Source organism: Bos indicus, chromosome 1 (genome assembly GCF_029378745.1).
Source record: "Bos indicus isolate NIAB-ARS_2022 breed Sahiwal x Tharparkar chromosome 1, NIAB-ARS_B.indTharparkar_mat_pri_1.0, whole genome shotgun sequence".
Taxonomy (NCBI): Eukaryota; Metazoa; Chordata; class Mammalia; order Artiodactyla; family Bovidae; genus Bos; species Bos indicus.
Window position 1 is genome coordinate 119,323,653 of NC_091760.1, and position 22,696 is coordinate 119,346,348.

At 40.2% G+C, this 22,696-nt stretch overlaps 2 protein-coding genes and 1 non-coding gene across 4 annotated transcripts in view; 2 read left to right on the top strand and 1 right to left on the bottom strand.

The window, feature by feature from the left end:
• Positions 1-1,416, top strand: part of LOC109564525 (ceruloplasmin-like) — a 42,019-nt gene extending 40,603 nt beyond the window's left edge. Inside the window, exon 19 of the mRNA XM_019967957.2 lies at positions 1,254-1,416. The gene's annotated coding sequence lies outside the window, so the exon portion shown is untranslated. The remainder of the gene's footprint in view (positions 1-1,253) is intronic.
• Positions 1,417-14,476: 13,060 nt separating this feature from the next.
• LOC109559368 (ceruloplasmin) overlaps positions 14,477-22,696 on the top strand; it is a 60,137-nt gene continuing 51,917 nt past the window's right edge. Inside the window, exon 1 of one of the 2 annotated variants that reach the window (XM_019961047.2) lies at positions 14,477-14,746. In XM_019961047.2, the coding sequence (XP_019816606.2) occupies positions 14,601-14,746 (146 nt within the window). In that variant the 5' untranslated portion in view covers positions 14,477-14,600. The remainder of the gene's footprint in view (positions 14,747-22,696) is intronic. The other variant, XM_019961056.2, reaches the window with a different exon arrangement.
• TRNAG-CCC (transfer RNA glycine (anticodon CCC)) lies at positions 16,285-16,356 on the bottom strand. Its single transcript has one exon. It is a non-coding gene; the product is annotated as a tRNA-Gly (tRNA).

The following is a 22,696-nucleotide window of genomic DNA, read 5'->3' on the forward strand; positions in this document are numbered from 1 at the left end:
GATCTATTATAAGTTTTGCTACATTTATTATCTGAAGTATTATCCCATTTAAAAAATCATGCCTTAAAATTTTAATGGGAAAATACTTATAATACAATACTAAGTGGTTAAAACCAGTCTACAAAATAGTATTTGAAATATAATCCAAATTTTATATATATATATATATATATAATAGATATATGTACATTAACAGAAATGTTAATGGTCACTTTCTCTAGGTGGTGAAATTCTGAGTGAGGTTTATTTTCTTCTTGTATGCTTCTACTTCTGCTTTTACTTTTAAAAGCAGATTACTTTTAAAATCAGGAACACTATTGAACATATATGTCATACACTATTTAAAATATGCTGTGCCACTCTTGAGTTCTTTGGGATCCTCTTTGAATTTAAGGACCACATTTCTTACAAAACCAAAGATGTATTAGCTCCAAATATAATTTTTACCTACAATAAAATATTAACATCAAGAATAATATTATTAACACAGTAATAGTAATTATTACTCTTATTCCTGTAATCATTCATATTCATTCTTTTTTAATTGAAGTATTGTTGATTTACAATGTTGTGGTAGTTTCAGGTATATAGCAAAGTGATTCAGATATACATATATTTAATACATATATATTATATATATATAATATACATATATTCTTTTTCAGATTCTTTTCCCTTATAGGTTATTACAAAATATTGAATATAGTTCTCTGTTATACAGTAGGTCCTTGTTGGTTACCTATTTTATTTTATTTTTATTTTGGCTATATTGCATGGCTTATGGGATCTTAGTTCCCTGACTAGGCATCGAACTCATGTCCCCTGCAGTGGAAGTGCTGAGTCTTAAACACTGGACCACCAGGGAAGTCCCAGTGATGTATTTTATGTATAGTAGTGTATATATGTTAATTCCAAACTCCCAACATATTCATCCTTAATAAACGATATTTTGGTGTGCTGTCCAAGAAACAAACTCCCCACTTTTAACGTGGTTTCTCTGGGAAACTAGGTTTTTGTGTTACAAATACTCTAAAGCAAAACTTGGTTGGGTCTTCAGGTCTTTCTGCCCACATGGCAGAGTGACAGTGATGTTGCTATTGATTTGGTGAGTAAACTTTTCTTGCAAAAGCACTGGTAGTCATTTTAAGGATGTTCTTAAGACTTATTCAAACTTAATATTTTTTCCTTAAATTTATGTAACCATTTTAGTTTAACATTCCACCCTGAAACTGTGTGAAACTTCTTTTCTGTAGCACAAATATCTGCCTGCTATGAATGTTGACAAGTCCGGGAGCAGAGTTAAAGTTGATGAAGAAGAAAAACTTTAGGAATGAAGGAGTATAGGAGGGGCTGTCTAAAGATGTTCATGGCAATGTGCCAGGAAAACTAGCTACAAATAAAAGTTTTCTTGGTAAACTTTGTGTATGAGCTGCTTCATCTTTCTGTCCATGGAATAGCATCTGTAGGGCTGTAACAAGGCTTTTAATAAATAGCAGTGGAAGTGGGCAAGCGAGACAAAAAGGGTAGGTGCAAATAAAAGTCTAGCTCAGGTAGAAAAAAAAAACTGTTGCCTCATGGTTGCAAGATGGTTGCTATAACTCCATACATTACTTCTAGGTTGAAGACAGAGAAGAAGGAAAACTAACCACACCTTTTCCTTTTATCAACAAAGCAAAAATCTTCCAAGGAGACCCAGCCAATTTCTGCTTATATCTCATTGGTCAAACAGCTATTATCTGGCTACTCTTCACTACAAAAAAGGCTGGAAACAAGCCTTTGTAGCCTCTATAATGTAAATAACAGGGAAAAGGAATTAGAAATTTCTTGTGGTTTGGCTAACAAGTCTCTGCCTTAGAAAATAAGTAAGAATATTTGCAAGCAGGAATTAGTTAAACAAAAGCATTCAACATGAGAATTGAAACCAAAATCACTTTTCATTCTTTTCACTTTTTTGCCTCTGAATTTCATAAGTAAGGCATGAATACATGGAATATTATCAAGTAAATCCAAGACATGATATCATTTCACCACAAAATACTCCAATATGTGTCTCCAGAAGAGGACTTTAAAAATTAATATACTAATAAAGTGATTGTAACATGAAACAAAATTGACAATATTATTTTACTCTTTGATATTGAAACTAATAAGAACATGTAAAGCTTAGAGGCAACTAGAACCCCCCACTCACCCCAAGAAACATCCAAGACTCAGAGTTTTTAAAAGTTTTGCTGATAAAACTAGAATATTCTTTAAGAAATTGCAAAAAGTATTGACCAGATCTCACCAAGAATAATCCCTAATTCATGCACTCATTCATTTATTTAAGAGCATAATCTTAGATTTGGGGATTCAGAGATGGACAGGAATCATAGTCTATTAAAATCAACCCTGATTTAATGGACATGTGGAGTGTGATTTAGTGACTGGAGTTGAGTGGAAGAGTAAATGTCTGCATGCGTTTTTTTTTTTTTTTTTTTTTTTTTAAGTTGGCTGTGCCAGATCTTAGTTGTGGCATTCAGGATCTTCAATCTTTGTTGTGGCATGTGAACTCTTAGTTGCAGGATGTGCGATCAAGTTACCTGACCAGGAGTCGAACCCAGACACCCAGCATTGGGAGGGCAGAGTCTTAGCTACTTGACCACCAGGGAAGTCTCTGCAATGCAGTCTTAACAGGGAAGAGTCAAAGACTGAGAATGTGTCAGTGGGCTGTGTCTCCTGTACAGTTATTGGAAGGTGCTTCTTATTCTAACAATTAGTACCTAACCGTATCTAAACAGAAACACTGTTAGTACAAAAGAAAAATTTTAAATTAAAAAACTAAAGGAACATGCTTTAAGAAAATACACTTGGGAACTTCCTGAAGGTCCAATGGTTAAGACTTGGCACTTTCACTGCCATGGGTTTGATCACTGGTTGAGCAAACAAGATCCTGCAAGCCACGTGCTAAAGCCAAAAAAAGGAAATATACCTTTTTGCTCAAATTCTATATTTACTAAGACAACTTTTCTGAGTAAGTCTATTTTCTGAGTATAAATATAAATATTTTCTGAGTAAGTCTATAAACAAAGTTTTTCAGAGGCCAATAATATATGCCCATCTTGCTTTACTTTTCAATGTATAAATTACTATATTGATATATTCTCCAAGTTTGTTTAAAATCAATTAGCCCTCTGAACCTGGTCATCTTTATGTAAACCGACAAAAAGAAGGTTCTGAATCCATCAACTGCCAATCAAAACCCTGAACAGAATTCTTCCAAAGGGCAGAGCAACTTGGAGGCCCAGCCTGACACAGTCTGGAGCCAGGCTCTCATGCCCTTAGGTCCACTGTGCAGCTCTGGGAGGCAGGCCTGTAATTGCATTCCAGCTACGCCACTCACTAGCCATGGAATCTTGGGCAAAGTATAAAATCTCTCTCATCCATAGTTTCTTTATCTTTAAAATGAAGATATTCTTGATGTTTAAAAAAAAGAGAAAGAGAATAGGCCCCAAATTGACTCACATATGCTAAGCCCTATGTCACCAAACTGGGACTTAATACTGAAAATAAAAGCATTGGCTTCTCCCAAGAATGGAACTTTAATCCAGTTGATCTGGAATTACCTGGTTAGCACTACTTGCAATTCAGTTCTAAAAGGCTTTGAAACCATGGTGCTGGAGAAGGCACCCGGAGTTTGAGCAAGCTCTGGGGGTTGGTGATAGACAGGGAAGCCTGGCACGCTTGCAAAAAGTCAGACACAACTGAGCGACTGAACTTGACTGACTGATGGCTGATTCATGTTGGTGTACAACAGAAACCAACACAATATTGTAAAGCAATTATCCTCCAATTAAAAATTAATAAATTTTCTTAAAAAAAAAAAAAAGAAAGACACCCCTGCCCCTGTTGGTTTTGAAGATGGGAGGGGGCCATTAGCCAAGGACTGTGGGCAGCCTCTAGAAACTGGAACAGACTGGAAATAGCTTCTCCCCTAGAACTTCCTAAAAGAAACAGGCCCACTGATATCTTGATTTTAGTCCAGTGACACATATGTCAGATTTTCAGCATACAGAACTGTAAGATAATAAATGTATATGTTTAAAGTCACTAAGTTTATGGCCATTTGTGACGCAGCAATAAAAAACTTTTACACATCTATCTAATTGGTTGCTGTGAAAATTAAATGAGATAAAATGTATAAGGCTTTTTCACACTGTGTTGGCATACAGTAACCATCTAATAATTATGAGTAGACTATAGGCTTCCCGGGTGGCTCAGTGGTAAAGAATCCACCTTCATACAGGAGACAGGGTTCAATCCCTGGGTCAGGAAGATTCCCTGGAGAAGGAAATGGCAACCCACTCCAGCATTCTTGCTTGGAAAATCCCATGGACAGAAGAGCCTGTTGGTTTACAGTCCATGGGTTTGCAGAAGAGTCAGACATGACTTAGTGACTAAACAACAACATTATTAGAGTTAACATTCATTCATTCTTTCAATATTTATTAAGCTATGTATCAAGCACCATGCTAGGTTCTTGAGATTCAATATAAAACAGAGCATAGTTGTACCAAGGAAGCCATCTGAGGAGACAGTCACATAAACAGACCATTCTGATATAAAACATGTACAAATTATGTTTTTAAATTTTAATATTTTATGATGTGTGACATCTTCGGGGGAACTTGCTAGCTGGGGAGGGACTGCTGCTTCCAGAGCTAGTTATTTCCTTGAAATTGTAACAACTTGTTGTGAGCCAGACTTTTATATACAAAAACCCCTCAATCCCAAGTCCATATCCCTAGTTGCCTCCTTGTGGTTCTCTTTCATTGTTAATAAATGAAATCCTTTGCTTTCTATATTATTCAAGGGAGAGAAAGAACAAGGATGAAAGAACAATTGAAAACCTTATGCCATTAAAGAAAAAAATCCCCTTTCCCTTAATGCTGTAGACATCAATACCATAGATAAGAGTTTTTGCTAGATTAGAGTTTTGGCTTTCTCTCTTCCCCTGCCTATGGCCCCTTAACCTGACAGAAGGTGATGAGTGAGACCTTGATCCACTAATGGGCAGCCAAAGGAGATGAAGTCATCAAGGACCTATCTGCCGATCATTCCCTAAGCAGTCCTGAATTGATCCATGGCAGAGAAGAGGTTAGGCCATGCTCGCCCTGCACTGAGTCAGTCAGGGACTCACTATCAAAGTTCTGCGTGTGACCCACTCACTGATGAAATTCCAGAGTCATGCAATTTCCTGTGAAAAAGACAACACTGTGGGGAGTCTGACTGGTCAAGGCCAGAATGACCTGCTATTTATATTCACTGTCTCCTGCTGTCACAGTGGTGGTTGCTTTGTTAATAATTCTGGAGACATAGAGTAGAGGTTAAGAGCCAGTTCTCACGAGTCAGCAAGAGACAAATTAGAGGACTTCCCTGTGGTCCAGTGGTTAAGAACTGCCTGCCAATGCAGGGGGCGTGGACATGGGTTCAATCTCTGGTTCAGGAAGATTCTACATGCCGAGGGGCAGCTAAGCCCACACACCACAACTATTGAAACTGTGGTAGAGCCCAAGAACCACAGCTACTGAGCCTGCACTCCCTAGAGCCTGTGTTCCCCAAGAGAAGCCCCATCAATGGGAAGCTGCACACTGCAGCTAGAGAGTAGCCCCTGTTCCCTGCAACTAGAGAAAGCCAGTGCACAGCAACAAAGACCCAGCACAGCCAAAAATAATTAATTATTTTTTTAAAAAGAAACAAATTAGAGTATAAGCATGAAGATGGTTGGATGTCATCACCGACCCGATGGACATGAGTTTGAGCAAGCTCCGAGAGCTGGTGATGGACAGGGAAGCCTGGCATGCTGCAGCCCATGGAGTCGCAAAGAGTTGGACACGAATGAGCCACTGAACTGAATGAATAGTGGAGGTAACAAAAAGACTGCGTCTTGCCAGCCAGATACAGCTGGAGCGATATTCTGTAGCCATTCAGAATTTTGATTGCTAAATGTAGAGAAGAACCACCCAGTCCAGAAGTCTTTCTGTTGACAAGAAAAAAAATTGTGGAAAATAATGAAGAGTTGTGATATGTGGGGATTCCCTGGTGTTCAAGTGGTTAGGACCCTGGACTTTTACTGTTGAAGGCTTGGATTCAGTCCCTGGTTGGGGAACTGAGATCCCACAAGCTGAGGCCTTCGCTCCCCCTACTCGCAAAAAAAACCCCAAATTTATATATAACTCTACTTGGGTTACTAAATGGTTAACTCGGGAATACAGTAATTAATTATAACAAGCTACAAAGTTATACCTTGGGGTTCTGAGGTAAAAATCTGACAGGGACTTCCCTGGTAGTCCAGTGGTTATTTAAGACTTGGCCTTCCAATACAGAGGTTGTGGGAAAACATAAAACAGAAACAATATTATAACAAATTCAATAAAGACATAAAAAAAAATCTAAAAAAAAAAACCTTCTGACATACACAGCTAAGAGAATGGCTGTTTGATCCAGTTTAGAGTTCTCTCTTCTCTTTTTCAAAAATGCCCTCGGTCAGCTAAATCTCTCCTGTTGGTTCCTCTGCCTTCTTGCATCATCCTAGTCTATGCAGAGTGCAGAAATTCTCAATTGCAACATTATTCAAAGTTCACCCTTGAGTACCAACTCTGGAATCACTGTAAGGAGGTTCTTTAGGGTTAACTGCCCACAACTGGCTACTTACTAGGGCCCAGTGACCTCGCCTCTTACTGAGACAGCCCTGAGGTTCACAGCCGTCTCCCCACTTCCTGAAAGCAGCTACTTGCGTTTTAACTGGAAGGTCAACTGTCTCAAAACAGGACAGAAATATGACTTCCTGACCCTTCCTGTATTGCACCATAAAATGTTTACTTGCACTGGTCAAGGGTGTTACTGTTTAACCGTTTCATTTCAGCACAGTTATGAGTGCTATGGGCTTCCCTGGGGGGCTCAGAGGGTAAAGAATCTGCCTGCCATGCAGGAGACCTGGGTTTGATCCCTGGGTTGGGAAGATCCCCTGGAGAAGAGAATGGCTACCCACTCCAGTATTCTTGCCTGGAGAATCCCTTGGACAGAGGAGCATGTCGGGTTATAGTCCATGGATTCACAGAGTCAGACACGGCTGAGCGACTAACACTTGATGAGTTCTATCAGGATATATTCTGGAGCCTTCAGCTCAGTAACTATCTGAGCATGAGTAGAGGGGGAGGGTAGAAGTTTCTGGAAGAAGTGACTTCAGGACTTGTGCGGTGCTCTGAGCACCATCCTTCCATCCTACATAGAGTAGAAAATGAGTAAGAAGAAAATGCCTGGAAACTCAGATGAAAGGGAACAAAATGGGCTCACCTAAACTGGAAGGTATTTTGAAACTAAAAAATGAGACAGGCAGCTCCAAATAATCAGTGAATCCATCTGCTACAGGATAATTTACTCACTGAGTAGGATTAGGTGCACAATGACCCAGAAGCATTTATAGCTGCACTCCACATCACTGAGGGGCCATTGAGGCAATTTTATAGTTAACCTAGAATATGGAAGGGCTTCCTTGGTGGCTCACACAGTAAAGAATCTGCCTACAATTCAGGAGACCCAGGTTCAATCCTTGGGTTGGGAAAATCCCCTGGATAAGGGAATGGTTACCTCTCCAGTATTCTTGCCTGGGAAATCCATGGACAGAAGAGCCTGGTGGGCTACAGTCCATGGGGTCACAAAGAGTCAGACATGACTGAGTGGCTAAGCATGCACGCATGCATGCAACTGGTCTCATGGTTCACCAGGAATGTGTCAGAAAAGGTCTTCATCATTGGAGGCTAACAGAGTACCGAGGCCACCTGGACCTAAGAGTCATCAAACAATATCTATTAGCTACAAAGCCCTTGATGATAGAGAAGTGATTTCCCATGTACTACAGTCCTGGGTAGGGTCAGTGGAAGGACAGGAGGAACTGTATGAGACCAAGATGGCATCAGTTATGTCAGCAGCCATACACTCCACCCTCAATATTGTGATGGGTCAACAATCTTATCATTATTCTTGTTGAGAGACCCTAGGGTCAGATACCAGAGGTGGCTTGTGCCCCAAACCCACAGTAACAATATGAGCAGCAGCAAGAACAAAAAATTCCTACTGATGATAAAAGAATACTAAGAACTATGCTTCCTCATTTAGCTAGAGAGAAGTAAGCCAACAATAAAAGCATCAGCAAAGGGAACTGACTGATGGCACATGTTTCAGTTCCTTGCTGGAACCAGATGCATGTTTGCATCTTTGAAAGTTTGCAACTTGAAGGTTCATATGTAGGAGACTTGCTGTATTTTATAAAAAAAACAACCTCAGGCATCACTTCAGTCTTACCAGTACACATCATTCCCAAGAACTTTAGTGACTCTCCTGGTCCTTGCACCTTGTCAGCATTTGCCTCCCATCCCCTTGCTTTTAAATATCCCTGAGGTGATGCAGCAGCTTGAGAAGAGACAGCAAGCCTTCATGGGTTAATGTGATGTCATCAATGTAATGACAGAGAGAGAAAGAGGGAGGGAGAGCCCATTTCTCCAAGTCCCAAGCCAAATCCCATGACATATAGTAGGGCTGTGCAGATAATCTTGGGCTAAGACAGTAGAAGTGCATTGCCTCCCTTCCCACATTAAGACTAACTGGTCCTGATACCCCTTATCTAAGAGAATACTGAAAAGGGCATTAGACTATGGGACTTCCCTGTAGCTCAAATGGTAAAGAATCTGCCTGCAATGTAGGAGACCAGGGCTCAGTCCCTGGGTTGGGAAGATCCTCTGGAGAATGACATGACAATCCACTCCAGTATTCTTAGAGAATCCATGGACAGAGAAGCCTGACGGGCTACAGTCTGTGGGGTCGCAAAGAGCTGGACACGACTGAGCAACTAACACACAATTGTAGACTCAGTGATTTGTCTTGAGAGAAAAGGAGATTTGTGTCCAAGAGTTCAGCTGTATTTGGAACTGCTGCATAAATAAGGGGTGTTATTGTGTTTAATTCTCTACAGTCTATTGTCATGAGCCAGGTGCCATTTGTTTTTTTCCACTGGCAACATAGGCTTTGTGCAGTCTTATAACCCTTACCTTCTCTAATACTATGATGGTAGCCCATATTCCGTCCTGTCCCGCTGGTAGGCGATACTATTTTATTGTCACCACTCTCCTAGGGATGGACAACTCTACAGGGTCCCATTTAGTGTTATCCACCACTACACACTTGACAGCATGGATTCATAAGCAGAACTTGCTGGTGGTGATTGTGAAGTCCAGGTCTTATAGGACATCTATACCCAATAACATATCCAGGTATGGGTATTACGGATGTGAGAGTTGGACTATAAAGAAAGCTGAGCGCCAAAGAATTGATGCTTTTGAACTGTGGTGTTGGAGAGGACTCTTGAGAGTACCTTGGACTGCAAGGACATCAAACCAGTCAATCCTAAAGGAAATCAGCCCTGAATATTCATTGGAAGGACTGATGCTGAAGCTAAAGCTCCAGTACTTTGGCCACTTGATGCAAAGAACTGACTCATTGGAAAAGACCCTGATGCTGGGAAAGATCGAAGGCATGAGGAGAAGGGGACGACAGAGGATGAGATGGTTGGATGGCATCACTGACTCAATGGACATAAGTTTGAACAAGCTCCAAGAGTTGGTGATGGACAGGGAAGCTTGGCATGCTGCAGTCTGTGGGGTTGCAAAGAGTTGGACGTGACTGAGCAACTGAACTGAACTGAACTGAACTGATGAGTGAAATATAAACCAGAAAGGGATGGGGAGGCAATCTTCCAATTAGTAAATACAAGTTCATATGTTTCATCCATACCGTTCAGCCTCCATATCCATCAGTGGGTCATATTGCCCCTTGGAACTTGGATGGATTCCCATAAATCTGGGTGCACTGGGCACAGATATCTCTTAAGCCAGAGTGGTCTTCCTATTGGTGCGAGACTGATAAATAGTTCAACATGGGGCCTCCACAGTTATGTATCTGTGGCCCTATGGCCCACACCAAGGAGCAGCTTTTACCCCAGCCCTGATCCCCAGAACTGAGAGTATCAACCCCTATTCTTCATCTTCCCAAAGTGACAGAGTGCAGGCTTGTGCCTCTTCCTCTTGCTGTCAGTAGAATAAACGGTTTTTCTTTGAATAACACTTTCCATAAGGTTAAAAAGACCCCATAAGATTGTTTATATTCTTTTCAGGGGTCCTGATTAATACAAGGTCTTGCCATAACTGTTTGTAGGAAATTCTAGTCGAGCCCCCTTTAATTTCCTCACTTTTGTTGTTGTTTTTTCTCTCTCTATGGCTTTATCTACCTGTTTATTTGAGCTTCCCTGGTGGCTCAACAGTAAAGAATCCACCTGCAATGCAGGAGATGGGGATTCAATCCCTGGGTTAAGAAGATCCCCTGGAGGAGGGCATGCAACCCACTCCAGTATTCTTGCCTGGAGAATCCCCTGGACAGAGGAGCCTGGTGGGCTGAGGTCCATGGCGTCACAAAGAGTTGAACATGACTGAAGCGACTAAGCATGGCACCTGTTCATTTCCCTCGTGCCAGATCTTTTCAGTCTCACTTAATTCAGCTGTCATAGCCACCATAGTCTGAATGGGTTGATGAACCATCCCAGTCAAAACTGAAACTAAGGTCCCTATCTCAGGTCAGCAACCAAGCTCCTGGAGTGGACTGCAGGATATTATCCTTCATACCTGCTACAAATAACTCCTCAACAGGTCTTGGAAATTAGGAGCATAGATAGCATGCTTCATTCCTGATTCCCTCACTGTTTCTTGTAAATCTTGCAAAGATGCCATCCTAAGGGTGGGTACAGTATGCCTCACTCATTTGGCTAAGCCAGACAAATGCTTGCATGTACCAATTCAATCAAGTTAGCTAGGCCACCTTGGCCACATACAAACATTGCCAGAGGCTGCACTATAACTGTGGTAATTTTAGACATCTTAGACATTTCTGACCCATTTAACATGATGCCATCTCCCCAAGTATCCCAAAATGGAGCCCCCAGGCTGCCACTCCTTCTCTACTATTTTGGTTAAACCTGACAGTTAATTCTATTAACTCGGGAGAGGAATATGCTGGTACTGCTGTTTTGGAGTTTGTGAGGGTCTCCTCTCAATTATCTCCTGGTTCCCTAGCGGCCTGTGTTTCAGCTTGTATCAGAGGCCGTGCTTCTTCTTCCTCCTCTATAATTATGTCCTCATCTTCTGACAAGTCTTTATCCCAAAGATCACACCTCTAGGTCCCAGTTCTGCTGTGAAATAAGAGTCCTCACCTTTGAGCCTACTGCCCTGCATTTTAGCTATCTTACCTGCCATCACTTCAGTATGCTCTTCCTGTTGTATTTTCTTTGATATGAAGTCAGAAGTGGTAAAACATGGGTTTCCCTGGTGGCTCAGTGGTAAAGAATCTGCCCACTGATGCAGGAGACACGGGTTTGATCCCTGGTCTGGGAAGAGCCCTTATGCCATGACGCAGCTAAGACGGGTGCCACAACTGTTGAGCCTGTGCTCTAGAGCCCAGGAGCTGCAACTACTGAGCCCATGCACTGCAACCAGTAAAGCCCACATGCCCTAGAGCCTGCACTCCACAACGAGAGGGTAGCCCCTGCTTGCCACAACAAGAGAGAGTCCACATGCAGCACACTGAGACTCAGCACAGTCAAAAACAAATAAATCAATAAAATTATTTTTTAAAAAAAGAAGTGGCAGAACAAGCCCTCTAGTCATCCCCCTCTAACACCAAAATCTCTCGTTTTCTCTAGTTTCCTGCTGAACTGTAATTCCTTTTCTGTGCTAATCCTTATAGGATATAACAAAGGCCATGCAATAGCTAAAATAGTTTGCTCACTTTCTTTTTTTATCCACTTTCCCTTTCCCACCATTGCAGTTAATATATCTAGGAAGCGCTTTGACATTTTCCAGGTGTCCTGAACTCACACAGTAGCCCGAAGGGTCCCATGAACGTAGCTAGGTCACCCCACACAGAAGAGATGGCCAGCCTGGGTTTACCCCACCGCACCTGGCTTTCCCCCAGCATGGCCCATTCCCGTCTCATTTTCAGTCTCCTGGCTGGCTCACCAATTGTTGGGGCATGGAGGGGACAAAAAGTGCCCATGAACTGAGAAGGTATCTTGACACCAGAAAATGAGGCAGGCAGCTTCACATAATCACTGGATTCATTTATTATAGGGTAACTTACTCAGAGGGTAGGATGGAGGACAAAGAGAGAGAGATCCAGAATTCACAGCTGCTTTCTGCACCACCCAGGGACTATTGGGACAATTCTACAGTTAACCTAGGGCATCAGGGTAAGTGCTTGGAGACAGAAGGTACAGTCCTAAGTCAAGAGTTATGAATGTGTAACTAGTCTCATGGACACTGGGAATACATCATGAAGGTCTTCATCACTGTTTGGAAGCTAATAGAGCATAGATGCCACCTGGACCTAATAATCATTAAACACCTATTAACTACAAAGCCTGTCATGACAGATATGTGATTTCCCACATAGTACAGTCCTGAATAGGGTCAGTGGATGGACAACAGGAACTGTACAGTTCCCAAAGGGCATCATTTACACCATCAGCCATACACTGGCTCATACAGGGGCTTCATGCCAATTAAAAAGCACCCTCTCTAGGAGAATGAACTGCTAAAAGAAGTTCCCTCTGTGTGGACCATTGGGAAAAAGAAGCATTTCTGGGCACCAAGTTTTAAAAAGAACAACAGCATCTTGCAAGACACAGGGTTTGGCCAGTGGAGTCTGGGCAAGATGTTAGTCCCATTCAGGTCCCCTCAGCAGGCGTGAGGGCACAATTGCTTAAGGTGACTCTAGAAGGAGGTCTTGGGACATTCTGGGCACGGTGACTCAATTTTCTGTATCAGGACAATTAGTTAAGATTATTGCTAGAACATTATTGCTAGGTGAAAGGAACATCTCCACTCCGCGACCTAACGGGTCATTTTAAGTAATATGATCAACAGCCCTCTGAGACTGATTTAAAGACGAGGAAAATGAGGCTGGGGTCAAGTATATGTCTTGCCTGGGGTCATATGGTGTCATCAGATTTTTATCTTCATACTGCTATTTTCCTCGGCATTTATTAGCCTCATTCATTGCTGCTAATATGTACTAGATATTTCACCCTTCATTTGTATATCATTGGTCTCTCCCCAGTAGAATATAAGTTGACAAGCATAGGGATTCGTGTCTGTTTTATTCCCTGCTATACCCCCACAGTGCTTAGAACAGTGTCTGGCACACAGGGGGTTCATTCAGCAATACTTACTAAATGAATGCATTGTTTGAACATTGGGGTACTTCCTCCTGTACCAACTATTTCTAAAATCCCCATTCAGTAAATACTTATGTAATGCATTGAAGTATTCTAGAGAAAAAGCTCCCATCATCATAAAATGTGCACTGTCATCAGGATTTTCTTCACCTAAAAAATAAAAAGTCTTTCACGCCAAAATTCATGTCCACATCAAAGAGAGAAATTCCAGGTTAATAAACTAGGTCTTGGGCTTCCCTGTTGGCTCAGGGGTAAAGAATCCACCTACCAATGCAGGAGGCATGGGCTCCATCTCTGGTCTGGGAAGATCCCACATACTGTGGAGCAACTAAGTCCATGTGCCATAACTACTGGCCTAAGTTCTAGAGCCTGGGAGCCGCAACTACTGAAGCCCACCCACCCTAAAGCCTCTGCTCCACAAGAAGAAAAGGCACTGCAATGAGAGGCCCACGCACCGTAACTAGAGTAGCCCCTGCTCACTGCAACTAGAGAAAAGCCCATGCAGCAACGAAGACCAAGCATAGCCAAAAATATACAAATAAATAAAATAAACGAGGGCTCTGTCCATTTACTAAGGGCAACTTTTGCCTTTAAAGACAGGTTTATTTGTTTCTGATTTTTTCAATAACTAAAACAGTGTCTTCAACTCCCATTATCCTCTGCTAATTATTTTTACATAGTGATACACAATAATCTGATTAACTCTTTATGTAGATGTGTTTGGAGCTTACAAAATAAGTAAAAGTTTCCAAATAAATTGTTATTTGGGGTACTTAAATTTGGCATGCTAAATATCATGTTTTGTGTCTTGAATATGTAACTAGGTTATTGTTAGACTTTTCCAAAGTAAAGAGCTGCTTATTTTGATTCATTTTGCATAATTTTCATCCCGATGTATTAAAAGTTCACTGTGTGCAGGGCATTTTATTGTAGCATATTGTTGGAAGAACAAAGGGAACATTAAGACATGATCTCTGCCTTCCTGGAATTTACACAATGAATTGTAGAAACACAGACTTATGCACACTCCAGCGCCTCCAACAATAACTGTTGACTTTTTATTTGTAATTAGAGAACCCAGGCAGTGGAAAACTAGGTTTTTCCTGGGTTTACGAGAACTGAACCAAAGTGGAAAATGTTATTTGCTTTAACGAAATAATTCCATCTTATGCAACATAACATTCTGTCAATCAAGCAAATAAAGAAAGAAAGCCTTATTTATAAAGTTGCCTGCTTCTGATTTCATTCCATTGCTTCTTGGGCTCCAAGAGGGGAAAAAAAAATGAAGATTTTCTTGCTCTGTATTTTTCTAATTTTATGTGGTACCTCAGCCTGGGCGAAAGATAAGCATTATTACATTGGAATTATTGAAACAGCTTGGAACTATGCCTCTGACCACGGGGAAAAGAAGCTTATTTCGGTTGACACGTAAGTCATTGCTTTTTCTTCTTTATAGACCAAACCTAAATTATCAATTAAAAAATAAAGCCAATAAGATGAAATATTTCTTTAATTTGTTATATACAAAAACTGGAAAATATGGACTTGAAACTCTGGACACTAATAAATCTCTAATTCCTGGGATTTTGTTTGTTTTTTGGGATGCTGCCTTATTCCTTCCCACTTGGTCCTGAGGAACTGTGTGGGTTTCTTTTAACCCCTTCTGGTCGTTACATCTCCCATCATGGTTCAGTCTTTTTGTCTGTTTATGCAGAAGTTCTTTCATCCAAAGAATGACTGCATAAAAATTTCTGTTTACTATTCCATTTCTGATTATTAGAGGTAAAAATTAAAGGCTTTTTTAATCCTTAAAAAAATATTTATTTTATATATCAAATACAATCTTAATATGACTCCACCTAATACTTGTTGGATGACTCTGGACAGATAATTACATTCATCTTTCTCAGACTCAGCATCCTAATCTGTTGACAAAGACAATAAGAATACTTCATAGGGCTGTTTAACGAGTGGTGCCTGGAAAGCTCTTCTTACAGTGCTCGGCACATCATTCATGTGCAAAAAAGCTCTATGTAACTTACAGGTTTTCTTTACAGTTTTCTTTCTTAAAGGTTTTCTTTGTTTCAGTTGAAAAGCCCCTTATTTCAAGCAAAGTTCATCACACAAAAAAAACAGGTTCTCCTTGAAGATTTTTATAATGGAAGATGATCTATATGAAGGTCATCACTTTTAATAATGTTAATTAAACATTTAACACCAAATTAAAATTTGTTACTCAAACCCATATTCATTATATTTAAAGATGTATTTTCGGAGAAGGCAATGGCACCCCACTCCAGTACTCTTGCCTGGAAAATCCCGTGGACGGAGGAGCCTGGTGGGCTGCAGTCCAAGGGGTCGCTAAGAGTCGGACACGACTGAGCGACTTCACTTTCACTTTTCACTTTCATGCATTGGAGGAGGAAATGGCAACCCACTCCAGTGTTCTTGCCTGGAGAATCCCAGGAACGGGGGAGCCTGGTGGGCTGCCGTCTATGGGGTCGCACGGAGTCGAACACGACTGAAGCGACTTAGCAGCAGCAGCAAAGATGTATTTTAATGGTGAAAGTGTATTTTAATGGTGATAAATGTGTTTTAATACTGATACTTAAAAATGCAAGTTAATGGTGACAAATGAACCCAATGACCATTTGCTGCTAACACTGTATCTTTAAAAAATAGCTTAAAAGGTATGCCAAATTTCATAATGTTGACTCTGTTGATGGGTATACATTATTCTTATTAATTTTATGTATGTTTAAAGTTTTTCAAAGTAAAAAAAGTAAATAAATGCATAGATGATAATACCTAATTTCTAAGTTATTAATTTAGTAATAATCAGTGAGGAATGTTTCTGACCTAAGAATAACTGTTTGTAAATAAAACTAGTATATTTTGCAATTATGTTTTTAAAATATTCACTTATTTGACTTTGCTGGGTCTTAGTTGCAGCATGTAGGATCTAGTTCCCTAACCAGGGATCGAACCTGGGACCCTGCATTGGGATCACAGAGTCTTAACCACTGGACCACTAGGGAGGTCCCTGCAATTATTTTATAAGCTTGGTTTTGAGCTAGTGTTCTCTTCTTTTGGAGATGGCATATTCTTAGGCTTCACAAGAACCATTATTTTGTATGACTTCAGCATTTTCCCTAACTAAACAATTATACACGTTTTTTAATAGGAAATCTAGATACATTTTTTGAAAAGGTCAGATACATTAGGAAAAAAAATACTGTCATACAGTCCTACTCCATGCCCTCACCCATCCTGCTGCCATTATTCATGGTCAAAAATCCAATCAGTTTGATTGCACATCAACCAAGTGCTAGACATTGCCCTGACCATACTTTAACAAAGTCTCTAATTCTAGACATTTAGAAAAGAAAAGGGCTTCAGTAAGAATTTTTTTTGCAGGGAGGGAAGAGAATTTTTTTATTTTTAAACAGCCTAGCATCCTGCGTATGCCGGGGAGGTTATACAACATTGGCTCGATCATCTCCTGCTTCAACAACAGCCTACAGTTGTGCAAACTATAGCTGACACTGCTCACTCTGTCTGTGATATTTTTTAATATATCTGAACAGCAAATATTAACTAGATCTTCAGCAATTTTGCCAATACTATGCTAACGTTTGCATCAGATTTGCAGAATGTCCAGCTGCTAATACATTCAGCCTTCTATAACAAAATACACCAGACAGGATAGCTTAGCAACAACAGAAATCCCTTTCTCACAGCTCAAGAGGCCAGGAAGTTCAAGGTGCCAACATGGTCATGTTCTAGTAAGATCTCTCTTCTGGGTTCATAGGCTTTTCACTGTGTCCTCACTTGGTGGAAGGGACTAAGAATGTCTTCGGAGCCTCTTACTCCATTTATGAGAGCCCCACCCTCATGACCTAACCACCTCCAAAGACCTCATCTCCTAATACCATCACATTAGGGATTAGGATTTCAATATATAGTGGGGGATAGGACATAAATATGCCAAAGGATGATGTGATATAACCAGATACAATTATTGACACTCATTGTGTGAAGGCTAAAAAGGAGTGCAGATATATAGGCTGAGAAACAGGTTGAAAGAGGTCAAGATGGTTGTTAGGCAGAGAATTAGGTTTAAGCTGCTGTTGACCTTGAAGATCCGGAACAAGGAAGAGGAAAGTATGTATTGAGATGGCAGAAACTCCATCTGCTAAACTCACTGGTGATCACTAGTACCTAGAATTTGGAAACACTAAAATATTTTTAATTAATGAAAATGAATGTATAAAAGGTGTGTAGGAAGCTAGACAAAATTATAGGCTGTGTTGTCAAAATTTCCCCTTGCTTCTAATGTAGAGAGATATACACCATAGAATAAATCAGAAGATAGAATGAAATAAGAAAAGTCAGTTTATGGAGTTATACATCAGTTAGTGGAACAGGAAACACTGGCAGATAGAAAGGAAAAAATGTGTGGATTCTTTTAATTAGGAAAATAAGAGTTCACTTCTTTTTATTCTGTCAGAAGTATTTCTTTCTAGTGGGGTAAGTTCAGTTTGGTTGCTCAGTCGTATCCGACTCTTTGCAACCCCATGGACTGCAGCATGCTAGGTTTCCCTATACATCACCAACTCCCGGAGTTTACTCAAACTCATGTCCATCAAGTCTGTGATGCCATCCAACCAACTCATCCTCTGTCATCCCCTTCTCCTCCTGCCTTCAATCTTTCCTAGCATCAGAGTCTTTTCAAATGAGTCAGCTCTTCGCATCAGGTGGACAAAGGATTGGAGTTTCAGCTTCAGCATCTGTCCTTCCAATGACTATTCAGGACTGATTCCCTTTAGGATAGACTGGCTGGATCTCCTTGCAATCCAAGGGACTCTCAAGAGTCTTCTCCAACACCACAGTTCAAAAGCATCAATTCTTTGGCACTCAGCTTTCTTTATAGTCCAACTGTCACATCCATACATAACTACTGGAAAAACCATAGCTTTGACTAGATGGACCTTTGTTGGCAAAGTAATGTCTTTGCTTTTTAATATGCTATCTAGGTTGGTCATAGCTTTTCTATGGGGTAAGGTAGAAAGTAATTTCCTTATATTTATCAGTGCCTCATCTATCACTTTAACACATCAATAAACTGTTAAAGATCTGTGAAATATACCTTCTGTTCCTAAGTTGAAGTGAAAATTAGAGTATTAATCGCTTTAGTAGTGCCCGACTCTTTGTGACCCCATGGACTATTATGGCCTGCCAGCCTCCTCTGTCCATGGAATAAGTTATTTGTATTTAAGGGCTTCTCTGGTGGCTAAGACAGTAAAGAATCCACCTGCAATGAGAGAGACCTGGGTTTGATTTCTGGGTTGGGGCATGGCAACCCACTCCAATATTCTTGCGTGGAGAATCCCCATGGACAGAGGAGCCTGGCAGGCTATGGTCCATGGGGTCACAAAGAGCCAGACACGACTAAACAACTAAGCACAAGAATAAAAAGGGCTTCCCTGGTGGCTCAGTTTGTGAGGAATCTGCTTGCAATGCAAGAGACTGTCTGCAGTGCAGGAGACCCAGGTTCAATTCCTGGGTCAGAAAGATCCCTGAAGAAGGAAATGGCAACCCACTCCAGTATTCTTGCCTGGGAAATCTCATGGACAGAGAAGCCTGGCAGGCTAAAATCCATGGGGTCGCAAGAGTGAGACACAGCTTAGCGACTAAACTACCACCACTACCAAGAATAAAAGACATACATATAAAAACAATTAGCAGACGCAATACTGTGATCTGGGCCCATGGTAGACACTAATTAAATGTTTATTGAAAAAATAAATAGATAAATGTTTATTGATTTTGTTAGCTGCATAGTAGCAATAAGTAAAACGGTCCAGTTTTCTTCAGATTACTTCTTTCTCCTGGTGACCTTAGGAAGCTAGAAGTAAGTGAAAACTTCCTTAAACAGAAGAACTATCACAAAACCCTTTTACACTAACTTCATAGGCTCTTATTCAGGCTTGGTGATTTTAAATACAGTTCTTGCAAACATTGTTAAACCTAGTTTTCCAGCCCATTGTAGGTTTGAAAAATAAATCATAAATACTACAGTGAAGTAGTATGCATAAGCAGACTCATTGACCAAGAAAAAAATGAAAGCCCAAATTTTGACCAAATAGAGAACAAGATAACAACATTGCACTCTATGATATAATCATAAGTATTATAATAGTGAGTGATCAGGGTACCATAACCATTCAGTAAATGTTTATATTTACTATTATCATCATAACAGAAGTTGAATTTTTCCCAGTACATCATGTTTAAAAAAACAAGGATGCAAAGAAAACATTTTAAAGAAAAAAAACTTGCGCAAAGGCATTCATTTTACCCCTTCCAAAACGGTCTTAAATTTTTAAATGATTCTTAAAGAGGTAAAATTATGAGCTAAAGTTATCTGGAAGTCATTTATGATGCCTTATACTCCGAGGCTGCCAAATAAAAAATAGTAAGCAAAATCTGGTATGGTATAAACATTTCACATAAGACCGTCCACATGCAGAAGCTAATGAAGTAACTATACCATTTCACACTTTTTAAGCTCTACAATTTATTATCACAGTTGCTATTTTTCCCCAAGAACATATCCAAAAGAGGGCTAACAGCTAGATAGAATTTTCATGCTGTGCTAGTGAAGCCAGGCTAGTTAGAACCTACAGCTCACTCAAGTGTGCGCTGTATAAACCCAGGTTGAGTCTTTGCCTACCAAAGTAGTCTTTGCCTACTTTTGGACTTTTCTTTGTGATTCCTGTGTGTAGTAGGCAGAGTTTTTTTAATTGCCCCCAAAGACATCCTAAACCTAAAATTCTAGAACCAGTGAATCTGATGATCTATCACTCCCATGGTTTATGTTATATTCAAGGATACAGTTGACTTTAGGGACATGATCTGGGTGGGCCTAGTCTAAAGCAGAGAATTCTCTAGCAGAAGAGGAGGAAGTCAGAGAGATTCAAAGAGGTTTGAGGGGGATTCAACAAACTGTTGCTGACTTGGAGATGGAAGAAATCACTTTGGAAGGAATACAAGTGGCCTTAAAGAACTGGGAGAAGTCTTCAGCTGTGAGCTAGCAAAGAAGCAGGAATTTCAGTCCTATAACCACAATGAACTGAATTCTGCCAATAACCTGAGTGAGCTTGGCAGTGGACTTCTCCACAGAGCCTCCAGACAAGTACTCGGACAAGCCAACACCTTGATGTCAGCTGTGATAACCTGAGGAGAGAATCCAGTCATGCCATGCCAGACTGCTGATCCATGGAACTGTGAAATTAATAAATAGGTGCTGTTTAAAGCTGCTTTGTGATCACTTGTTATGCAGCAATAGAAAACTAATATACTATGTCTCAATTAGTAAAGCCAAGAATCCAGAGACTTTTCACATACATTACCCACACTTTAGTAATCATGTCTAAACATAAACCAAGACCTCCTTGAGTGCATTCTGAATTTATGGGAGGGAATAGCATTATTACTGTTTTACTAAGGCAGTGTAAAAATTGTTTTAATTACCCTAACATTAAAAACTCACTTCTGGGTCTGAGCTTACCAGAAATTAGAGGAATTGCTATAGGATTATAGGGCTTCCCTGCTGGCTCAGATGGTAAAGAATTTGCCTGCAATGCAGGAGACCCAAGTTCGGTCCCCTGGAGAAGGAAATGGCTACCCATTCCAGTATTCTTTTCCTGGGAAATCCCATGGTCAGAGGAGCCTGGAAGGCTATAGTCCACGGGGTCACAAAGAGTCAGACATGAATGAGCGACTAACACTTTCACTTTCACTATAGAATTATAAGAACTGGGGAAGCTAAAAAAGTAGAATGTGATTACTGAGAGGGAGACATATCTATTGAAATGAAGTAAAACAACATATCACAATTTCCAACAGAAAGAACAACAATTAATGTGAATCATTTGTTCCGGTCAAAGAACAACCATAATAGATCCCTTTGACTGGATGTCTGACTGGCAAACTTCCTGCAAGCTTCCAGTAACTGACCCTTTGTCCCCAAAGCTGTGCTCTTGATGTTAAATAGACAGTCCCTAATGACCCTTTGATGTGTCTTTGGAGACACAGCATAAACAAACAGACCTCCCCCAAGTTATCGCATTATGTGAAATATTTACCAATTTGCTTAAGACTTAATTTTGTTTCAGAAAAAAAGACAAGATGGGAAACACATTTTGCACATTGCTATGTGTATACAAGAAATCCAAATGTTAAAATTTCTGAATAGGTTATAAATTCAGATCAGTTATTTTTATAGTATTTTTCACCACCTCCCCCCACCTCCAAAAAATCTTTGTATACACAAAAAGAATCCCAAAGCTTAGGCAATACTCCCCTTATTTCAGGAAATAATGAATACAGGAGAATTCCAGCGCAATGAAAGCATTTTGAGAAAGTCCGCTGCAGTTTATTGAAATGAAATGTGACATATTCCTTAATTAGATTCAGAGGCACATTCAGGAAATATAAATACACATTGTATCTAAAGGAAGCCTCAAGAATTTGAGGGCTATTTTTAAACTTTGGCTTTATTTAAAATGTGGATCAGGCTTCCCTGGTGGCTCAGTGGTAAAGAATCCACCTGCCAATCCTGGAGATGAACGTTCAATCCCTGGGTCAGGAAGATCCCTTTAAGAAGGAAATGGCAACCCACTCCAGTATTCTTGCCTGGAGAACCCCATGGACAGAGAAGCCTGGCAGGCTACAGTCTGTGGGATCGCAGAAGAGTCAGACATGACTTAGTAAATAAAACAGCAAGATGGGAATCAACAGTGCATGGTGAAACACAGATTAGAATCTCTATTTAAATATCATTGAAGGTGAATCTCTTAGATTCATAGACACTGGTGAAAACTTTCCGCTAGGCTTAGACAGGTCTGTGTGAGACTGAGTGGCCCAGGTTCTGATGTGACCCGAGAGGAATTCCATCTTTGAGCTATAAGCTTTCCAGCTGCCATTGTGTGCTTGACTGAACTGCCCTCTTCCTGACCTCCTCTCAGTAAAGTGGACTGGATGAATCTGTCTTTAATCTCAGTGGCCTTCAGGGCTTTGGAATTTTGCTGCTGTTACAACATCTATTCATTAAGATTACTCCTGTCTGTACTAATGTGGCAGTTTAGGGGGAAGAAGTCACACCCCTTCTCATTGTTTTTTCATGTATTTTAATGTGCTTAAAGTCTCTCAGAGCTTTTCTCAATATTTTTTTTTTTTTGGTTTGTTTTAACAAAATGGAAATTGCAACAATTAGAAAATGAAAACAAATATGACGAATAATGGCTTAATCATGGATTTGCTGTATTGGTTATAAAAGATGTAACTTTATTTTTCTAACTTCCAATTTGGCCC